Source organism: Cucurbita moschata, unplaced genomic scaffold (assembly GCF_002738365.1).
Source record: "Cucurbita moschata cultivar Rifu unplaced genomic scaffold, Cmos_1.0 Cmo_Scf00008, whole genome shotgun sequence".
Classification (NCBI taxonomy): domain Eukaryota; kingdom Viridiplantae; phylum Streptophyta; class Magnoliopsida; order Cucurbitales; family Cucurbitaceae; genus Cucurbita; species Cucurbita moschata.
Genome location: NW_019268524.1, coordinates 4,620,765 through 4,636,976, shown reverse-complemented (window position 1 = coordinate 4,636,976; position 16,212 = coordinate 4,620,765). Strand labels below are relative to the sequence as shown.

The window sequence follows — 16,212 nt, the reverse complement described above, 5'->3', positions numbered from 1 at the left end:
AAAAAAAAAAAAAAAAAAAAAAAACAAATTGACTTAATAGAAAAAACAAATACCAAAATTTGCGAGCCGTCCGATCAGAATTGTTTTACACTAAAATTCGAACCGAAATTTACATTTTTTTAAATTTTAATTAATTTTGTCCCATGCACCAACAAACTCCTCCAGTTTCCAAATTTAAATTCCCCTCTCACCGGCTAAGCCAGTCACCAGTCATCCTCACCACTTTAAGACTCATCTCACTTCCAAACTGCGCACATCCCAAAATCCATCCCCCCCCTTCCTCTGCCCTTTTCTTTCTTCAACCCATTTTCTTACTTTAACCCAAAACCGCGTCGATTTCTTCTTCCCCGCTTGATTCTATGCTGCTCTTCAATTCTTCCATTTTCTGATTCATATGATATGGTATGATCTGATCTGAGGAAATTTAGGGTTTCTGAAATGCGGTTTTCGAATCCAGAATTCTGAATCCTGTTCTAGGTCGATTTTGCTTTTGTTTTTGTTTTTGGTGAGTTTTGGAGGAAAAAATGGGTAAAATGATGAACAGTTCGAGTAGAGATTGGACTCAGATCTATGCGATCTATGGAGTGGATCAATGGCAGACTATAATGTTTCTTCTTCTTCATGCTGTTTTCTTCACTGCTCTTTCCATTTTTTACCTTTCTTACTTCGAATCCATCTGTTCTTTCTTCGAGTTTCTCTTCTCCGGCGGTTCCGCTCGTTTCGCCGCCGGATTCACCGGCTGCGTCACCGCTATCTCCGCCTTCTGCCTCTTCTTCGCCGCCGCTAACATGATATACTCCTCTCTCCCTCTCCACTACGAAATGGCACTCCGGATGGTGAACGCTGTTGCCGATTGGTCAACCGTGAAGCACGCCCTCGACCTCGGCTGCGGCCGCGGCATTCTCCTCAACGCCGTCGCCACTCAACTAAAAAAGGTAAAAAATTAATTACCGCTCGACTCAAAAGTTAGTTGTATAGACAGTTTAGGGTGAATTTAATGTTGGCTATTTAATTTTCTTATCACTCCGTTTTATTTATGAGTTTTCAAATGAAATGAAGAGAAAAATACAAGATTATGGATATTAATGTGACACAAAATAAAATAATAGATATTTCTTCTGATATTATATTAAATTCAAAACCTTAATATAATGGAAATTCCGATTTAATATTCTTACCAGGCGGGAAGTTCGGGTCGGGTCGTGGGTTTGGACCGAAGCAAGCGGACGACACTCTCGACCCTCCGAACGGCGAAGATGGAGGGCGTCGGGGAGTACGTCACGTGCCGGGAGGGTGATGTGAGGCGGCTGCCGTTCGGGGACAACTACTTCGACGTGGTGGTTTCCGGCGTGTTCGTGCACACAGTCGGGAAGGAGCACGGGCCGCGCACGGCGGAGGCGGCGGCAGAGCGGATGCGAGTGGTCGGAGAATTGGTGAGGGTGTTGAAGCCAGGTGGGACCGGGGTGGTGTGGGACCTACTGCACGTTCCGGAGTACGTGCGGAGGTTGCAAGAATTGAAGATGGAAGATATAAGCGTCTCAGAGGGTGTAACGGCGTTTATGGTCAGCAGCCACATTGTATCATTTACCAAGCCACGTCATCACTTTGTGGGGTCCGGAGAGGTCCGACTGGACTGGAGATGCTGATGTGGCAGTGACTTATTGCCCTCGTCAGCTTTTGTTAATTAGAGTTTTAATTATAAAAAAAATAATGAAATAGGATGCAGTAATTTGGGTAGGCGAAGCAGACCCAGATGATTCAATGAATATATATATACATTGAAATAAAATTTAATTATATGATTTTTTATTTTCCATGGAGTTTTTAACAGTTTTTTTTTTAATAAAAATTAAATTGTTACAAATTGACTGAATTATTAAATTAAATCGATTTCGGGTATTGATATTTAAGAGAGAAAAAAAAGGGTGAAGTAAATGGTGAATTAAACACAACTAAAATGTAAAGCATAAATAAAGAAAATAATAAATAGGAAGGGAATATAGGTGGAAAGAAGTTGATATTTATAGAAATAAATAAATAAATAAATAAATATAAATATTTATTTATTTATATTTATTTATTTATAATAAATGTGAGGGAGAGTTGGGGGATATTGTAAAATCACTATCCTATAATTTTAATGGGGAAATATATATTGGTGGAAAATGAGTGGGGCCATTTAATTCAATTTCTATCCATATATTATTGATTTTCTTCTTTTTTTTTTTATAATAAAAATAATAAGTGAAGATAATACGAAATTTATTTTTTTTTATTTCCATATGAGAATAATAAATTTAGGAATTATAAGGGAAATTTATACCCAATTTCCTTGGAGCATGTAAATTTTTAAATTTAATATACATTTTTACTATTTAAAAAAAATAATATTGTATTTTCATTTTTAGTTTGGATATTTTTTTAATTGAAAAGATAAATAAACTTTATTTTTTTAGGTCTAATAAAATTTTAAATTAAAAAAAACATTAAATATAATAATTAAATATTAGCATAAAAATTAAATTAAAAGTTTAGAATTTTATTAAATATTTTTTTAAACCTCACCAACTTACCAAAAATAAAATTAATTAAATTGATTGAACATTTTTTTTAATTTTAAAATTTAGGGAGATAATATTTTGAGTAGGTAACTTTATTCTTGTTTTCGTTTTCTCTTCGAAAATGGAAGGGAACATAATGATCCGTTCAAATTTGGATTCTATGATTTTTGAATAAAAATGTTAATTATAACACTATGATTTACATCAAGACATGAAATCTATGTTCGATATTTGATAGTCTCGACATTCTCATGCATACTGCGACATTCTCATACATCCTCCTTAACATAATTGGAGCATTACGTTAATTCTATTGGTGGTGCAGTTTTGGCATTTAATGTTCCGTGATAACATCCCTATTGGTTTAACGTTCTAAACTTTTGTTTTCCCTAGCTGCTTCTTATTGTTACTTTCTTTGGCTTACAATAGAAAGAAAAAAACTCGTTTTTCTTCCCGAATGTCTTTTTACCAGATATGTCATGTTCATCATATTGAAACCTATCTTTTAGGTTGGTGTTTTGTTTTAGAAACTTTTCGTCCGTATTAAATTTGATCAAATCGAGTAAGTTTTTAATTATACAGGTTAAAATCGAATATAAATAGTTTTGTTTGAAGACCAGTAGGGAAAATAAGTAAGACACTTATTGTGAATACAAAATGATCTTTGTTTTTTTCATTAAAAATAAATAAATATTCATAGACTGTTTTTATAAATTTATTCTATCAAAACCTCTAAATAAAAAGGTCCTATGGTCTAGTGGTTAGGACATTGGACTCTGAATCCAGTAACCCGAGTTCAAATCTCGGTAGGACCTTTTCTTTTCTAATTTTTCCTCGATTTTATTTTGGTTACTATATTTTTAATTTTCCCCCTATTTTATTTTGGTTACTATATTTTAATGTAATTAATAGCATGAGCTACATGGAAATTCAAAGACGAAGGGTTTGAAGCTACCCGTTATTTTTTATTTTTCATATAAATTTGGTCCATTTTGAGAAACAATAAATACTCTTATGGTTCGTAAATTTTTTTATAAAAATAAAAATTTATTAAACTAAAAGTAGGGACTAAATTATAGCCTTTTTTTTTCAAATTATGATAGCCAAATTTATAATTTAACGTTTTATTTTTAATTCTTATTAGGGGTGGGTGAAAAAGAAATAAATTGTGTGCACAACCCTATATTTTTAATTAAGATATACACAAATCTACTTTGAAAAATGTCGGCTTGGAAATAGGTTTGACCAATTAAATTATTGCAAAACAATTTTTTTTAAAAAAATCTAAACATGTTTTTAGATTGTTTTTTTTTATTTATAAAAATTACAAAAAAAAAAAAAAAACCCTTTAAAAAAAGACATTATGGGAGGACAACATGCAAGAAAACTACATTTTTTTTTTTGGAAAAACTATAGTATATATTATATAGTTTAATTTTCATGAAAATATCTTATAAATCTGTAATGAAAAACTAAAACTATATAGTTATGAACAGACTACAAGGCGTATCAAAAGTATAAATGCACTGTACACTCACATAGTATAAGGCAAAATTAGTCCAATGAGAATTTGAGCTTGCTCAAATGAACCACCCATAAACAAACACAAATTCACATTTCTTTTCTAAAAAAGATGTTTCTGTAATTGGACTCTATATTCGTAGGACGCGTCGTTACACTAAGACGTTCTGTACATTGGCGAGGCTTGTCGAACTTTAACTGCTAAAACTACCAAAGTAACTAACCCGCAAGAATCAGACTCATTGGATGACCAAAAATGTTTGACCTGAGGGAGGGAGGGAGGAAAGAGATTCAAGAGTAACACCTAGTTTGAATCTTTACAAATCTAATTTACGATAGAAAGGAATACTTCTTCGAGATTTAGGAGTGGATAACTATAACCACCTACGAAGACAATAAAACACGTGCCAAGAACAATCACGCTGGAATACAGAACGAGGAGCTGAGTGCTGGTGGTAAAACACAAACCAGGTGTGGAGCAGCAGGATTGAAACTTATGTTCGCCTCGTCGATATTTGGCAAACCGAGTTTAGGTGGGCGAACGTAACCAGCCACCAGTGGCATGCATAGTATTGAGATCACCATTCTTGACCCTGTCATTGGAAAAGCATTATCAAAATGACAGCAGAATTAGAACCTAATGGTCTCTTTCTTCTCATAGGCTCTAAGTCACCTATCACCATCAGTTTCTTGTGTGAGATAAAAAGGGTAAACAAACCTTGCTTGGGAGAGAGTGAAACATATCCTCTTTTCCTACCGGCAATCATCCAATTTTCGGACTTAGCATCGATTTCGTACAACACATCATCAAGCTGCACAAGCAATGTACGTCACATAGCATCATTGAAACAGAAATACATGGATTTAAGGCATTTTCTCATAAGTTTTCCAACAATCATGGATTTAAAAATCAGAAAACAGCGTCAATGCAAGAACTTGTTTTTATAACACTCAACTTTATCCATGGAGTTGAGGATAATTCTATGACTTACATTGCATTTGGAATTCTCATTCTCTGGTAAAGTATTTAGCCTTTCAATCCTCCATTTCATTGTAATAAGCTGTCCGACTCTTAGGCCGTCGGAAGGAAGAGGAAGAAATCCAACAGCCAGGCAAGGATCAAGTACTGGCCTTTGCAAAACTAGAGCGCTCTTGAACAGCAAGTCCTGTTTAGCATCTTCAGTTCCAGTTAATTCTATAGCAACAGGCGGGTGTGCCCCAAGCGTTCTATCCCCAGAGATCCCATATCTAATATTTAATATGCTTTCAGGACTTGTCACTGCATCTTCATCTGCAAGTGAACATTAATTATGGAGTTTAAGACTTCACGCATTTCTAATTCTTACAAACTAAAAATTAATTGGCACTATCGTGGAATGCGTGTGTGACGGATATTTTTGGTGTCTAGATATATGGCGTGAGGGTATTAATTAAAACAACACAATTCTTCCTTATTTCAGATGCCTAGATATCAACTATCAATAATCAAATTATTATTAGTCGTCTTTACCTTCATAATTTGTTTTACCTAAACGTATACTGAAGAGGATTCCTGCTCTAGAAGATGGGGAAATAACTAATGGGAAGTAGCCCGACAATGGTCTTCCATCGTCATTTCCAGTATGAACAAACCCGTCCTGAAGATCAAGCCAAGCGTCGTATACTGTCAAAGTAGCCTGAACTTCAGAATGTATAATCACCTGAAAGTAACATTGAGCAACACAACATACGGTCATACAGAATTTAGATCATGGCAGAAGTACTCAAAAGTCATAAGGAGGAAAATCTGGTTAAAGTTGTGGATATTAGATCACTAAATCTGATTTATAAGATCCTTGATAAAAATTAGGCAAAGACTGAAAAGTGTTTTTCCCTCAAATTTCATAAGATCCCAGATTCCGAAGCAGCCTTTGTGAATAATAATAGTTGATTATAAATCCTATTCTCATTCTTGTGCTCATGAAGTTGTAAATGGGTGGGATAGCTTTTTTTTTGGGGGGGGTGGTGATAATAAAGATGTTGTTTACAATTTTTTAAGTTGGAGTTGACATTTCTAAGCAGGAGATTAAAAGTTTGAATCAACCATGGAAGAAAGATGCTGTTTTCTCAAAATAGTAAGCGGCTCTTGGTAACATAAAATAATTAGGAGCACAGAAAAATCCCTAGGCACGCTTTTCAGATCACTGACTTTAAAACCAAAATTCTTTTTCCTTCGGAACACATTTTACTTCAAGCCAACCCATACAGTCTGGGGGGATCTCAGGATATTGGTTTCCATCCAACATCTTCCCGGAGTAACCTTGTAAGATGTACCCTCCCTAGCCATCTCTAGGAACTTTTTGGTCAAAATTTTCAGTTTAAGTGGACCTAGTGATGGACATTGGTGTTATATAACCTTCTAGACTTCGTTTAGGTCCCAAATCCAAAACGAGTTTGGACCTACAGCTTGAAACCGATCACGCCCAACTGAACCAAAAATGATGTGTTCTCAATAAACTTGCATCCGACATAAAAAAAAGTAAGTGCAAAATTGTAAGCTCAAAAAGGGAACACAGTACCTGTAGAAGCAAATTGCCATCGTTGCATTTATCAGCAATGCGTGTGCTCACATGAAAAGGGTCAGTGAAATGCACAGCTAGAGTCCTGGATATAAGGCATGGTCGTAATAGATAAGAAAGATATAAAAAGAAAGTAAAAATTCAAACAAGATGGAGGATTCTGGAATTGTAAACTGGCACATAAATATACTTCTCAAACGTCTGGTTGTGAAAAGCTCCAAATTTGATTTTCAGTGCTATTGTTCTCATTCCATCCACAATACTCTGTCTCTGAGAGGCGACTGCACATAAAAGACAAAATATCATATACTTGGAAGCCTAATCACAAAATCCATGAAATTTTCAGTGGCACATAATTTTTGCATCATCTATTCATTTATAACCTGTGGTTGTTCCTCTTGCAAGCCTCTCATTTATAGCATGAATTGGTATCCACAAAATAGATGTCTCATTACTTGCCCAATCTGGGAACTCAATTCTACCATCACTGAGGCACAATCGTTCAAAATTCTTAGTATCAACGGTGTGTGCCATGTGAACTGAACTTTTCAGGTCAACATAGGTCTCCATCTCAATTTCACGAGATTCTACAATCTTCAAACCGGGACCAGTATCAACATGTAAGATTGCTCCTTTAAGGGAGTAATTGATGGGCCGAACAATGATTCCAACCCACTGAGGTTCATTTACGAGTAGAGGGGATGAAATCGCAGCTATAAGATCAACTAATGGCCTTGGTTTGAAAACCTAAAAAATAAAACAAAGAGCTTTCAATGTTCATACGTACATACACCATAGTGGGGGGACAAAGAAAGTATACTCTAGTCACTTTCCCTATAAAAGGAAAATTCTAGAGGTCACTGCCGGATAACTTACAAAAACTTACTCGCATATATGATAAAGATCAAGCGTGGAGAGTTCACAAAAGATGAATGCATGGAAATTAAATTAGAAAAAGCGAAGTAGGAGCAGATAAACAAAGACAAGTTCTCCCTCCAATGGAAAATCCCTAATACATAACTTTAAAGGGGAAAACTGCAATTAAATTATAAATTAGATTGGTCATCTTCTAAGCATAACTTGACATTCATTACCTTCAAGATAGGTCTAGTTGGTTTCTCATAACTCATAAAATCATCGCTGTCAGCAGGATCACCCTTGGAAAAACTATGAGATCGGAATCTCAGCTTCCCAATCTGGCCAGTAATAACCCCTAAAACATAAGAACCTGGTTTCTGAGGAGGCAAAGCAAGGGTAATAATATTACGACCAGGTTGTAGCACAGTTTCCGTGGAGCTCCTTATCGGCTGAAATACCAGGTCAGAAAGATGAGTTACTCCAAAGGTTGATGCCAAATGAATCTCAATGATATGTTGATAAGCAAGTATTAAACAAGCATACCTTAACACCTTCGTCCGCACTGTATGTGGCCATCAAGGTAAGGCTCAATGAATCAAGAGTTATATCATCTGGAAAGCCACTCCAAACAGTAATAGACAGAGTTCCAGGATCACCATCGCATAATTCTAGGGGGGGTCCGGGATTTCCAGAAAATGTAATTAATGATGAAACATCCAGGGGTACAGGGTCCTTCATCTCACTGTGTGCGAGGCGTACCACTTCTGATTGAAAAGCTTGGCGATCTTTTGTCAAAAATAAGCCTTTATCTAATGATAGCAATCTCACACAAGATGAGAGGTAGCCAGCATCGTCATTAAGTTTCTTTTGACATTCTGCCAAATTTGGAAGAACTTCAGCCAATAGATCCTGCCATCCTTCACCAGAAAAAAGGGCACAAACCTTCTCGTACGACTTTGCTGCCACATCGAAGTTACCATGTCTAAAGCTGACAGCAGCTATTTCACCATCAAGAACAACTCCATGTCTTTTCCACCAGGACCGATAATAATTTTCCGCAGCACCCTTAGTTAGCTCCAGATACTTTTTCTGAAAGCACAAAAACAGACTTGATGAAAATTGGAAAATGCAACCCCTACATAAATACAGGGAGATCATGGCCACAGATTCAACAACCAAGAGATCAAATTCTATTTAGTAGCAAAGAAAACAGAGCCATAATGAAACCCTGAGATGGATATATCCTTAAGCATAAACAACTTATGAACTTTGAAATGCTGAGTTAAAGAGGTTTCAAATAGCCATTATGATACACTCATAATGCTGACAGAAACCATATTTTCTAATAAACACTAGGACACAAACACATTCATTGAAATATACATTTGAAAGATTCCACGCAAAAGATTGGTTTAGTTAATAATATTACATTTGAATCAGAATGTAGAAGTAAAAAAACTATATGCAAAATATGCCATATTACAAGAAGTTGACAGCATTACTTGCATATTTCTGATGATGCAATGCCTTTGCAACTCACGACTTGGAAAAAGAAAAGTCTAATAAAAGTGTAGAGCATAGTGCACGATGTGCGTCAATTCAAGTATGGTAGCCTTTTGTAGGTATTGCTGCCTGTTTTTTACCTCAAATTCCTCCACAGCTGATAAGCACTGCCATAGCTCAGAACTAGTGATTGTTTGCTTCAAAGCATGTTCCGCAGCAACATAAATCTCAGCAAGTCTCATAGGTGGATCAATTGTGTTTTCAAATCCTGGGGAAGAGTAAGTACGTGACATGGAGCTCCCATGTGTTTTATCAGGGGACATCTTTGATGGCACATCTGGACCTGATCTGCCAATATAAACATTAAAAATAAGTAGATAAATATGAATAAGAAATGATCAACATCAGGAGAGAGAAATGACAAAGAATGTGCTTCTAAATATACAATCGTCTATATTATATTACCCATCAATAAAAGTTGGACGATCATACGTTTCAAATGTATTTCCCACAGAAAGAGAAGCTCTCCGACGATTAGCTTCTCGCAAAAGCAAAGAAGGTTCTAGAGGCAGTTGTTTCTTTTGAATACCAAAGTGCTTGACTCGTGGAGTTTCTTGAAGAATAATCTACACAAAAAATTCATTTACATTTTTTATATAGTATAAAATATAATAGAGACAAGTACTTAAATAAAGATTGACATAGCCTCAACAGTTATCAACCAAGAGAAACCACGAAATGAACTACACGTTATCAACCAGAGGAAACAATTGCATGGTCGCAATTATAAGCTTTTAATGAAAAGTGCTTAGCCTATCTCTTCCCCGCAAACCAGATGATTACATCAGTTACTTATAGTTAAACAAACTTTTTTTGCAGAGAAAATATTTTGGGGTTAGAACCTCGAGTACTAAAGAGATGATTGAAACTACATAGAGTTTGATACTAACATTCAATCAATCTGAAACTTTACTAGTCATATAGTCGATTCTCATCACCAAGAGATAAGACAACATGTGAAGACTTCCATGCAGGTAACTTCGAAAAAATGTTTTCTTTGAAATTAAATTAAAGGCTAGAGTCTAGTCATTTGTTTTCCCCAACGTTTGGTCAATCATTTAAAAACAGAGCACAACTTTCAATACATGAAGACACTCACAAACATCAGCAGTTTTACCATGCCATATATTCACAACTTACCTTTTCCTTTGCCAACACTTCAGATGAAGCATCAGATGGAACCGAAGGCCAAACTGATGGCTTGGGCCATGGTAGCATGCTCAGCCAAGCACTGCTCATAAGAAGTTGAGTTATAAAAATAGAAATTGATTGAATATAAGATGCTGAAAAAGATTTTGTCCGGCCGAAACATGACCGAGAAAACTGTGAGGAAAGTAATTTCAATTTACACAGTCAATCTGCTATAATTAGGCAACTGAACATTGATCTTAGAAGTCAATAATGAATCTGGCACCTGTTGACTGGGCTTCTCTCTATATATGAACCATATCCAATTAACTCTGCGAGCCTCATGAACTGCCAAAATCATATGACATCGCTTTTAGGTCTACCACATGTTCAAATAATAAAATATGCACAAATTCTCATTTATAGTCTTAGAACCTCCGAGAGAATTGTTAACTATTTTGAAACAATCGGTTTTACTAGATCAATGAAATATTTGATCTTTTTCAAATATGAATGTTCTTAACACATTGATCAATAATTAAGACAATAACAATGTTTGAAATGCATTCAATGATGGCAGACATGAGGTAGAAGAAAAGGAGTGGGAAAAAAGACTTTAACTTAACAAAAGAAGAGAAGCAATAGTAATGCTCGCACTTCTTAGATGGTGATAAAACAAAGATGAAACATCACAGCTTGATCCGTGTACTATTACAAACTAAAACGGATGATACAAATCAGAAAGATATAAGAAAGTCAAACATTCTATTTCTCAGACAAAGAAGAAATTATACCTTCACTCTGCATAATGAATAAAGATCACCCTGTAAGCGGAAGAACTCCTTTTCTGTATCTGGAGTCATGATGCCTTCACTATAATGTGAAGCAATTGCACTGATTAAAGCCAAGCAAGCAGTTGTTACCCAAACTTCACGCATACAGAAAGGTAATATGTTCTGAGAGGAATTTGAGAAAGAGGAAAAAGGTTAAATGAAAAACATGGAATAAAAATAAAAACGGAAAAGAGATCTCAGCTAGCATCTCTAACTAGATACATAGAGAATATTTCTTATGATACAATGGAAGAAAAAAAATATATAAATAACAAACACCTCATGTATAGACAGTGCCTTTGAGAAGGCAATTATGAATGTATAACCTCTCGAAGCAACTTCAAAGGGTCGATTCAGCTTGAATAATAGCTGGAAATAAACATATATGTAGGTGAGAAACAGTTCAAATCTGAAAAACAATTTCCTTTAAAACAACCTAAAGAATCAATGAAGAGCGACCAAAAGTAGAATTAGTGATAGATAAAATAACATAGCTATAAAAATGCATATGCGAACTCTTATTTGAGTGAAGATTTCATGTAGCATACAGTAATTTGATTTGTAAGTGTCAAGCAAGTGTTACCATCCAACGGACAACAATAACAGTATTATACAAATACGTTAAATCACCAATCATCCCAAAAGCTTAAAAACATAGATTATAGTAAATTTAATTATATAAATACTCTAAAATTCCCCTCATTTGTGGACTTAAAAATTTCTAGAAGGCCCAACAAGCATAAATCATTATTAATTTGGGAAAAAAATTAAATTACAAGGGTTTGAACACGAGAGCTTTTCCTCTAATACCAAATCAAATTACCAATCAACCAAAAAGTTTAAGTTGATGGATTACAGTAAATTTAATTATATCAATACTCTAACAAGATTTTGCTTGAACTGACTTGTGCAAGTGTTTAAATGTGTATGTGCGCATGAGAAGGAGATTTCTCAATCAATGATCAAAGAAATAAATCTAATAACACATTCTCTTTTTTTGAGAGGATAAACAATTTGAGTGATGAATGAAATAAAAGGAGTTAAAAGCTCCCAAACACCAAAAGGTGAATTACATGAAAGATCTCATATTTGAAACTAAAGAAAGATTATAGTTCCTAAAAGGATGTTTATATCAACACAAATAAAGAGTAATAAAAACAACCAAATCCAAGAAACCATTAAAATTGGAAGAACAGTCCTTGAAATTTTTTCCATTCCGCTCACATTCAAGATTGTTATAAGACAAAAGTACTCAACATTGTATGGTGAAGTTCTTTTTTCATATCTTAAATTAAATCCAAATACTTATTGATTATCATTTTCCTTCAATAGTTATACATCGAGGTTAGATTTTTCTACATGGCTGGCAAACAAAAGAGCAAGTTGCAACTAGCGATGGACCCAAGTATATCTCAATGGACTAAGGTACTAGTGACTTTCTTGAAAGGTTAAAAGGTTTAAATCCGTGCCCCACCCATTTGTTTGAACTAATAATAATAACAAGCAATCCATCCACTACACTTCAGCAACTATCTGAATAATCACTCAAAACAGTAAATGATAAAATCTAAGCATGATAAAAATATAAGTGATAGAATTAGCTAGCCAACATCATTATCTCATCAAAGCATGCGTACTTTCTATAGAGACCAGTGGTTTTCCAACTTGAACAACTCACCTTCACCATCTACAGAATACATCTAAGCAGCCAATTATTTTAGTGTTTTTTTAAAAGAGATGCACATTTATTGTTACATGAAAATTTTAAGCAGCCAATTAAGATTAAGAAGAATTGTCAAAGCACAGGAACAAACTTGCAGGCAACTTAGACCAAAGAACTATGAATGGTCTATTTAAATGCAACTGAGCTCTTAATCAGTAACAATAATCCCAGTTATGCGCACCTTTGTTTGACAGGCAAAAAGATATTGTCTAAATTCAAATTCTCGAAATGAGTCATCTTGAACAATCTGTGTCAATGGCTTGCTCCCAGGATCGAGCAACGTTGCTTGGTCGTCACCATGGTCAATTCCACCAAAATCTCTCTTCTTCGTGGTCACGCTCACTACACAATTCAATTAGATTATATCACCAACCACAAATAAACATTGTCATAATCAAGTGCAAGTGCAGCAATTTTCTTTGACTGGAGAAATGGAAACCAAGTACAAGTACAGCCATTTTCTGAATTAGATTATCACTGCCAAGGAAAGCAATACTTGTATTAAAAGGAAAGGAACTAAAAATGGGCTGCCTTAAACAGAGCCGAGACATACTTGGCAAAAAGAGATGGTATCAGGAGGCAAGGGGATGCATTCATCAGTAAGGGATGAGTATTATACTTTTTCTTTTTTTCTTTTTCTGAAAGGAGAGTATCATGCATTTGAATATCAAGAAAAACCAAAAATGAGGAAAGTTTCTGTACATGGGAAGAAAAGGAAAATAGACATAATCATACAATAAAAATGCATGACACCTGTTTCTAAATAGCAGAGCTCTAGTTCATCATACTCTCGTAATGCATCTTCATGAAGCTGAGCCATCTCAAACATAAATGCCAAGCTTTCCTGGGATACAATAAAGCGTTAACAGATCCAAAAGGTTTGTATGAGAGGAAGATGACAATGGCTAAGAATGAATGAGATGATGTGGGTTTAATAAAATGGAAATTTCAGTTACTAAAGAAAAACATTCCTTACTTATATTAAGGGACCATTAAGGTGCCCTAAAGTCAAATACAATTGTAATAACAAAAGTACCATCCAGGAACCTCCATGTGCATGCATATGGGTAAATGACAAACCTTCAAAATAAAGAAATTGCAGAAGTTCCAAACTGGCATCAAGCGTTGTTCACTTAGCTTGCGAATCTCATCTTCATAAAACTGGACACGCCTATCCAGGGTATTTCTCATGGACTCCATTATCTTGGACTCCAGATCCTCCCAAAAATTTGCTTCAGGGCAATGTAGGTCTAATTTACAACACCTGACAGAAGCATAAAAACGTGCTCACCAAGATGCTTTAACCTTCAATTGTGATCTATAAATCTCCAACTTCTCCAATGCACTATCATTTTCATTTCATCTTTGAGGTCCGGTAATAAATGCATAACTCATAAGGTGGTGAATATTTCATAACAACATGGAAAATACTAATGACATTAAAAAAAATTGGTAAAATCTAAGGAGACGGCATGCTTGAATTGGTTGAGGCCTTAGACTATGCAATGATATAGTAAGATAAATTTGTGACTAAAACGACATGTGGCCAAGTCAGGTATAAATTAAAAGGCTAAAAGGTTTCCAAAGTGCTACTATCTATACATAAAGTCAGCCAAAGATGTACTAACTTTATATCTAATTGACCTTTCAATAAACAGGTGAATACAGGAACCTGTGAGTAATAGCAAATATACTAGTGAAGAGTACCAGGTTTACCTTTCTCTTTTTTTCGTGCTAAATTCAACTTCAACTTTGCTATACACTCTTTTTGCCTGCTTGGTGGCTTGATCGTTATTTGGGTGAGCTTTAGATACAAATACAATGAACCATTCCCGCTCATCATTTTGGACAATTAGCTTCAAGCGTGGTTTAAGGATAGTCTTAAACTCATCAAGATCCTAGACCAAATGAAAATAAAATTTTAAGTTTAGTTTTAGTAAAAGTATGAAAAAATGAACAGGAGCATCATCACTTGTCAAATACGGTAGTAATCTCAAACTATTTTAGGAACTTTAATAATTTCAACTTTATATTAATAAACTAAAAAATCTGTCCAAGTTAGTTATTTTCCAATACCATATAAATGAGATTAAGAGCAATGAAACCTTTAGTTACCTCACAGGTGACCAGAACAACAGTTGCATAAGGTTCACGAAACCAAAATAAATACTGCTCTTGAGGGAACCTACTACGGAGCCTTGCATCTGTAGTCAATATGAACTCAGCAGGCAACTTGTCAACTACAACGGGGTTACGTGTCTTGTTATTCAAACAAGCTCTTTTGAACGGTAATCTCTCCTCGAATCCATTCTTCACAGTAGGCCACAGGTCACTGACATCTTCAACTGAAAGTAATCAAATGTGATAAGATTAGCTAAGAACATAGAGCAAGAACAAGGGGGCATCAGAGTATCTATTTATTTCACTGTTATAAAGACATTTCAGAATGATTAGGATACAGATCTTCCGAAAAGAGAACTCAAGGGTACAACTACCGTTCAAACACAAATTACCAGCAACCAAGTGGAGGACAGGCAAAAATTCACGCAATAAGCATAAAGATAAGAACTTCTAAGCACTTACCAATCCAATCTGGAAATGATTCTTATCTTAGAACAAAAAAAAAAAAACGGACGAAAACAAAAAGAAAGTGTGAGTTCTCAAGCAAGGTCCTCAATGTCATACAAAATTTGTTGTAAAGTAATTAAGCACATTAGATACAATACAAGCTTATGTATCGCGAAGCCATGAATTCACAGCGGGAAATTTGAGAATGTGTTATTTAGAATACACTAAAGCAAGCATCTACTATCATTTCTGAAGCTAACCTCCTATAGGGATCGCGCATCAAGCAAGTCCATACTCAATTCTAGTTCAAATCCCTTAGTGCAGATAAACCGGATTAAAGAACTTCATAATCAAACTGAAATTTGGAAGCAGGATGGAAGGATATTGAGATTCACCTGCAATTACGAGGCGGTCGAAGGAATTCTTGATCGTCTGGAACTGAGCAAGGAAATTAGCCATCCTCAATCTGTGACAAATGATCGCAGATCATAGATCCATGGAGAGCAAGCTCGCCACAGAGAGAGAAAAGAGAGAGACAGAGAGAGAGAGAGACGTTCAGTGAGTATGAATCTAACTGTGGTGAGCACCGTGAAAGGTTAGCTGAGGAGTTTCCCGGCGACCAGGAATCCAGTGCTTCGCGTCCTACACTACGACTTAGGGCAACCAATAAGGGCCATCAGATCCCCTATTCAATTTCAATAGGTCTCCACATGATTTTTTCCCTTTTTTTTTTTTTTAATCATTCACTTTTGAAATGTTAAATATTGTCATCTATTTTGAGTGTAAGCTTTGTAAATTTATCTTTTTTATTTTCTCAAAATGTCTTATAATAATAGAGATAGTATCACTTACTTATATATATATATATACGATTCGATCGAACATCTTCAAAGTTTTTC

At 35.2% G+C, this 16,212-nt stretch overlaps 2 protein-coding genes and 1 non-coding gene across 4 annotated transcripts; 2 read left to right on the top strand and 1 right to left on the bottom strand.

Moving 5' to 3' along the window:
• Positions 1-244: 244 nt before the first annotated feature.
• Positions 245-1,811, top strand: LOC111445793. The gene is made up of 2 exons (XM_023084274.1): positions 245-935; positions 1,182-1,811. Exons 1-2 carry the CDS (start codon positions 525-527, stop codon positions 1,644-1,646), a joined length of 876 nt encoding a protein of 291 aa, XP_022940042.1. The 5' UTR covers positions 245-524; the 3' UTR covers positions 1,647-1,811.
• Positions 1,812-3,304: 1,493 nt separating this feature from the next.
• On the top strand, positions 3,305-3,376 carry TRNAQ-CUG. Its single transcript has one exon. It is a non-coding gene; the product is annotated as a tRNA-Gln (tRNA).
• A 729-nt stretch (positions 3,377-4,105) lies between these two features.
• LOC111446289 (trafficking protein particle complex II-specific subunit 130 homolog) lies at positions 4,106-15,932 on the bottom strand. Of its 2 annotated transcripts, none has more exons than XM_023085035.1 (21): positions 15,709-15,932; positions 14,861-15,090; positions 14,462-14,643; positions 13,826-14,009; positions 13,499-13,589; positions 12,927-13,087; positions 11,302-11,391; positions 10,984-11,145; positions 10,476-10,537; positions 10,202-10,292; positions 9,467-9,627; positions 9,142-9,349; positions 8,042-8,587; positions 7,735-7,947; positions 7,024-7,387; positions 6,831-6,921; positions 6,641-6,725; positions 5,611-5,782; positions 5,075-5,373; positions 4,801-4,894; positions 4,106-4,675 (listed from the first exon to the last, which is right to left on the bottom strand). In XM_023085035.1, exons 1-21 carry the CDS (start codon positions 15,770-15,772, stop codon positions 4,500-4,502), a joined length of 3,726 nt encoding a protein of 1,241 aa, XP_022940803.1. In that variant the 5' UTR covers positions 15,773-15,932; the 3' UTR covers positions 4,106-4,499. The 2 variants fall into 2 exon arrangements, with proteins under 2 accessions (XP_022940803.1, XP_022940802.1); XM_023085034.1 differs by having other exon boundaries at positions 5,593-5,782; positions 15,709-15,929.
• Positions 15,933-16,212: the final 280 nt, after the last annotated feature.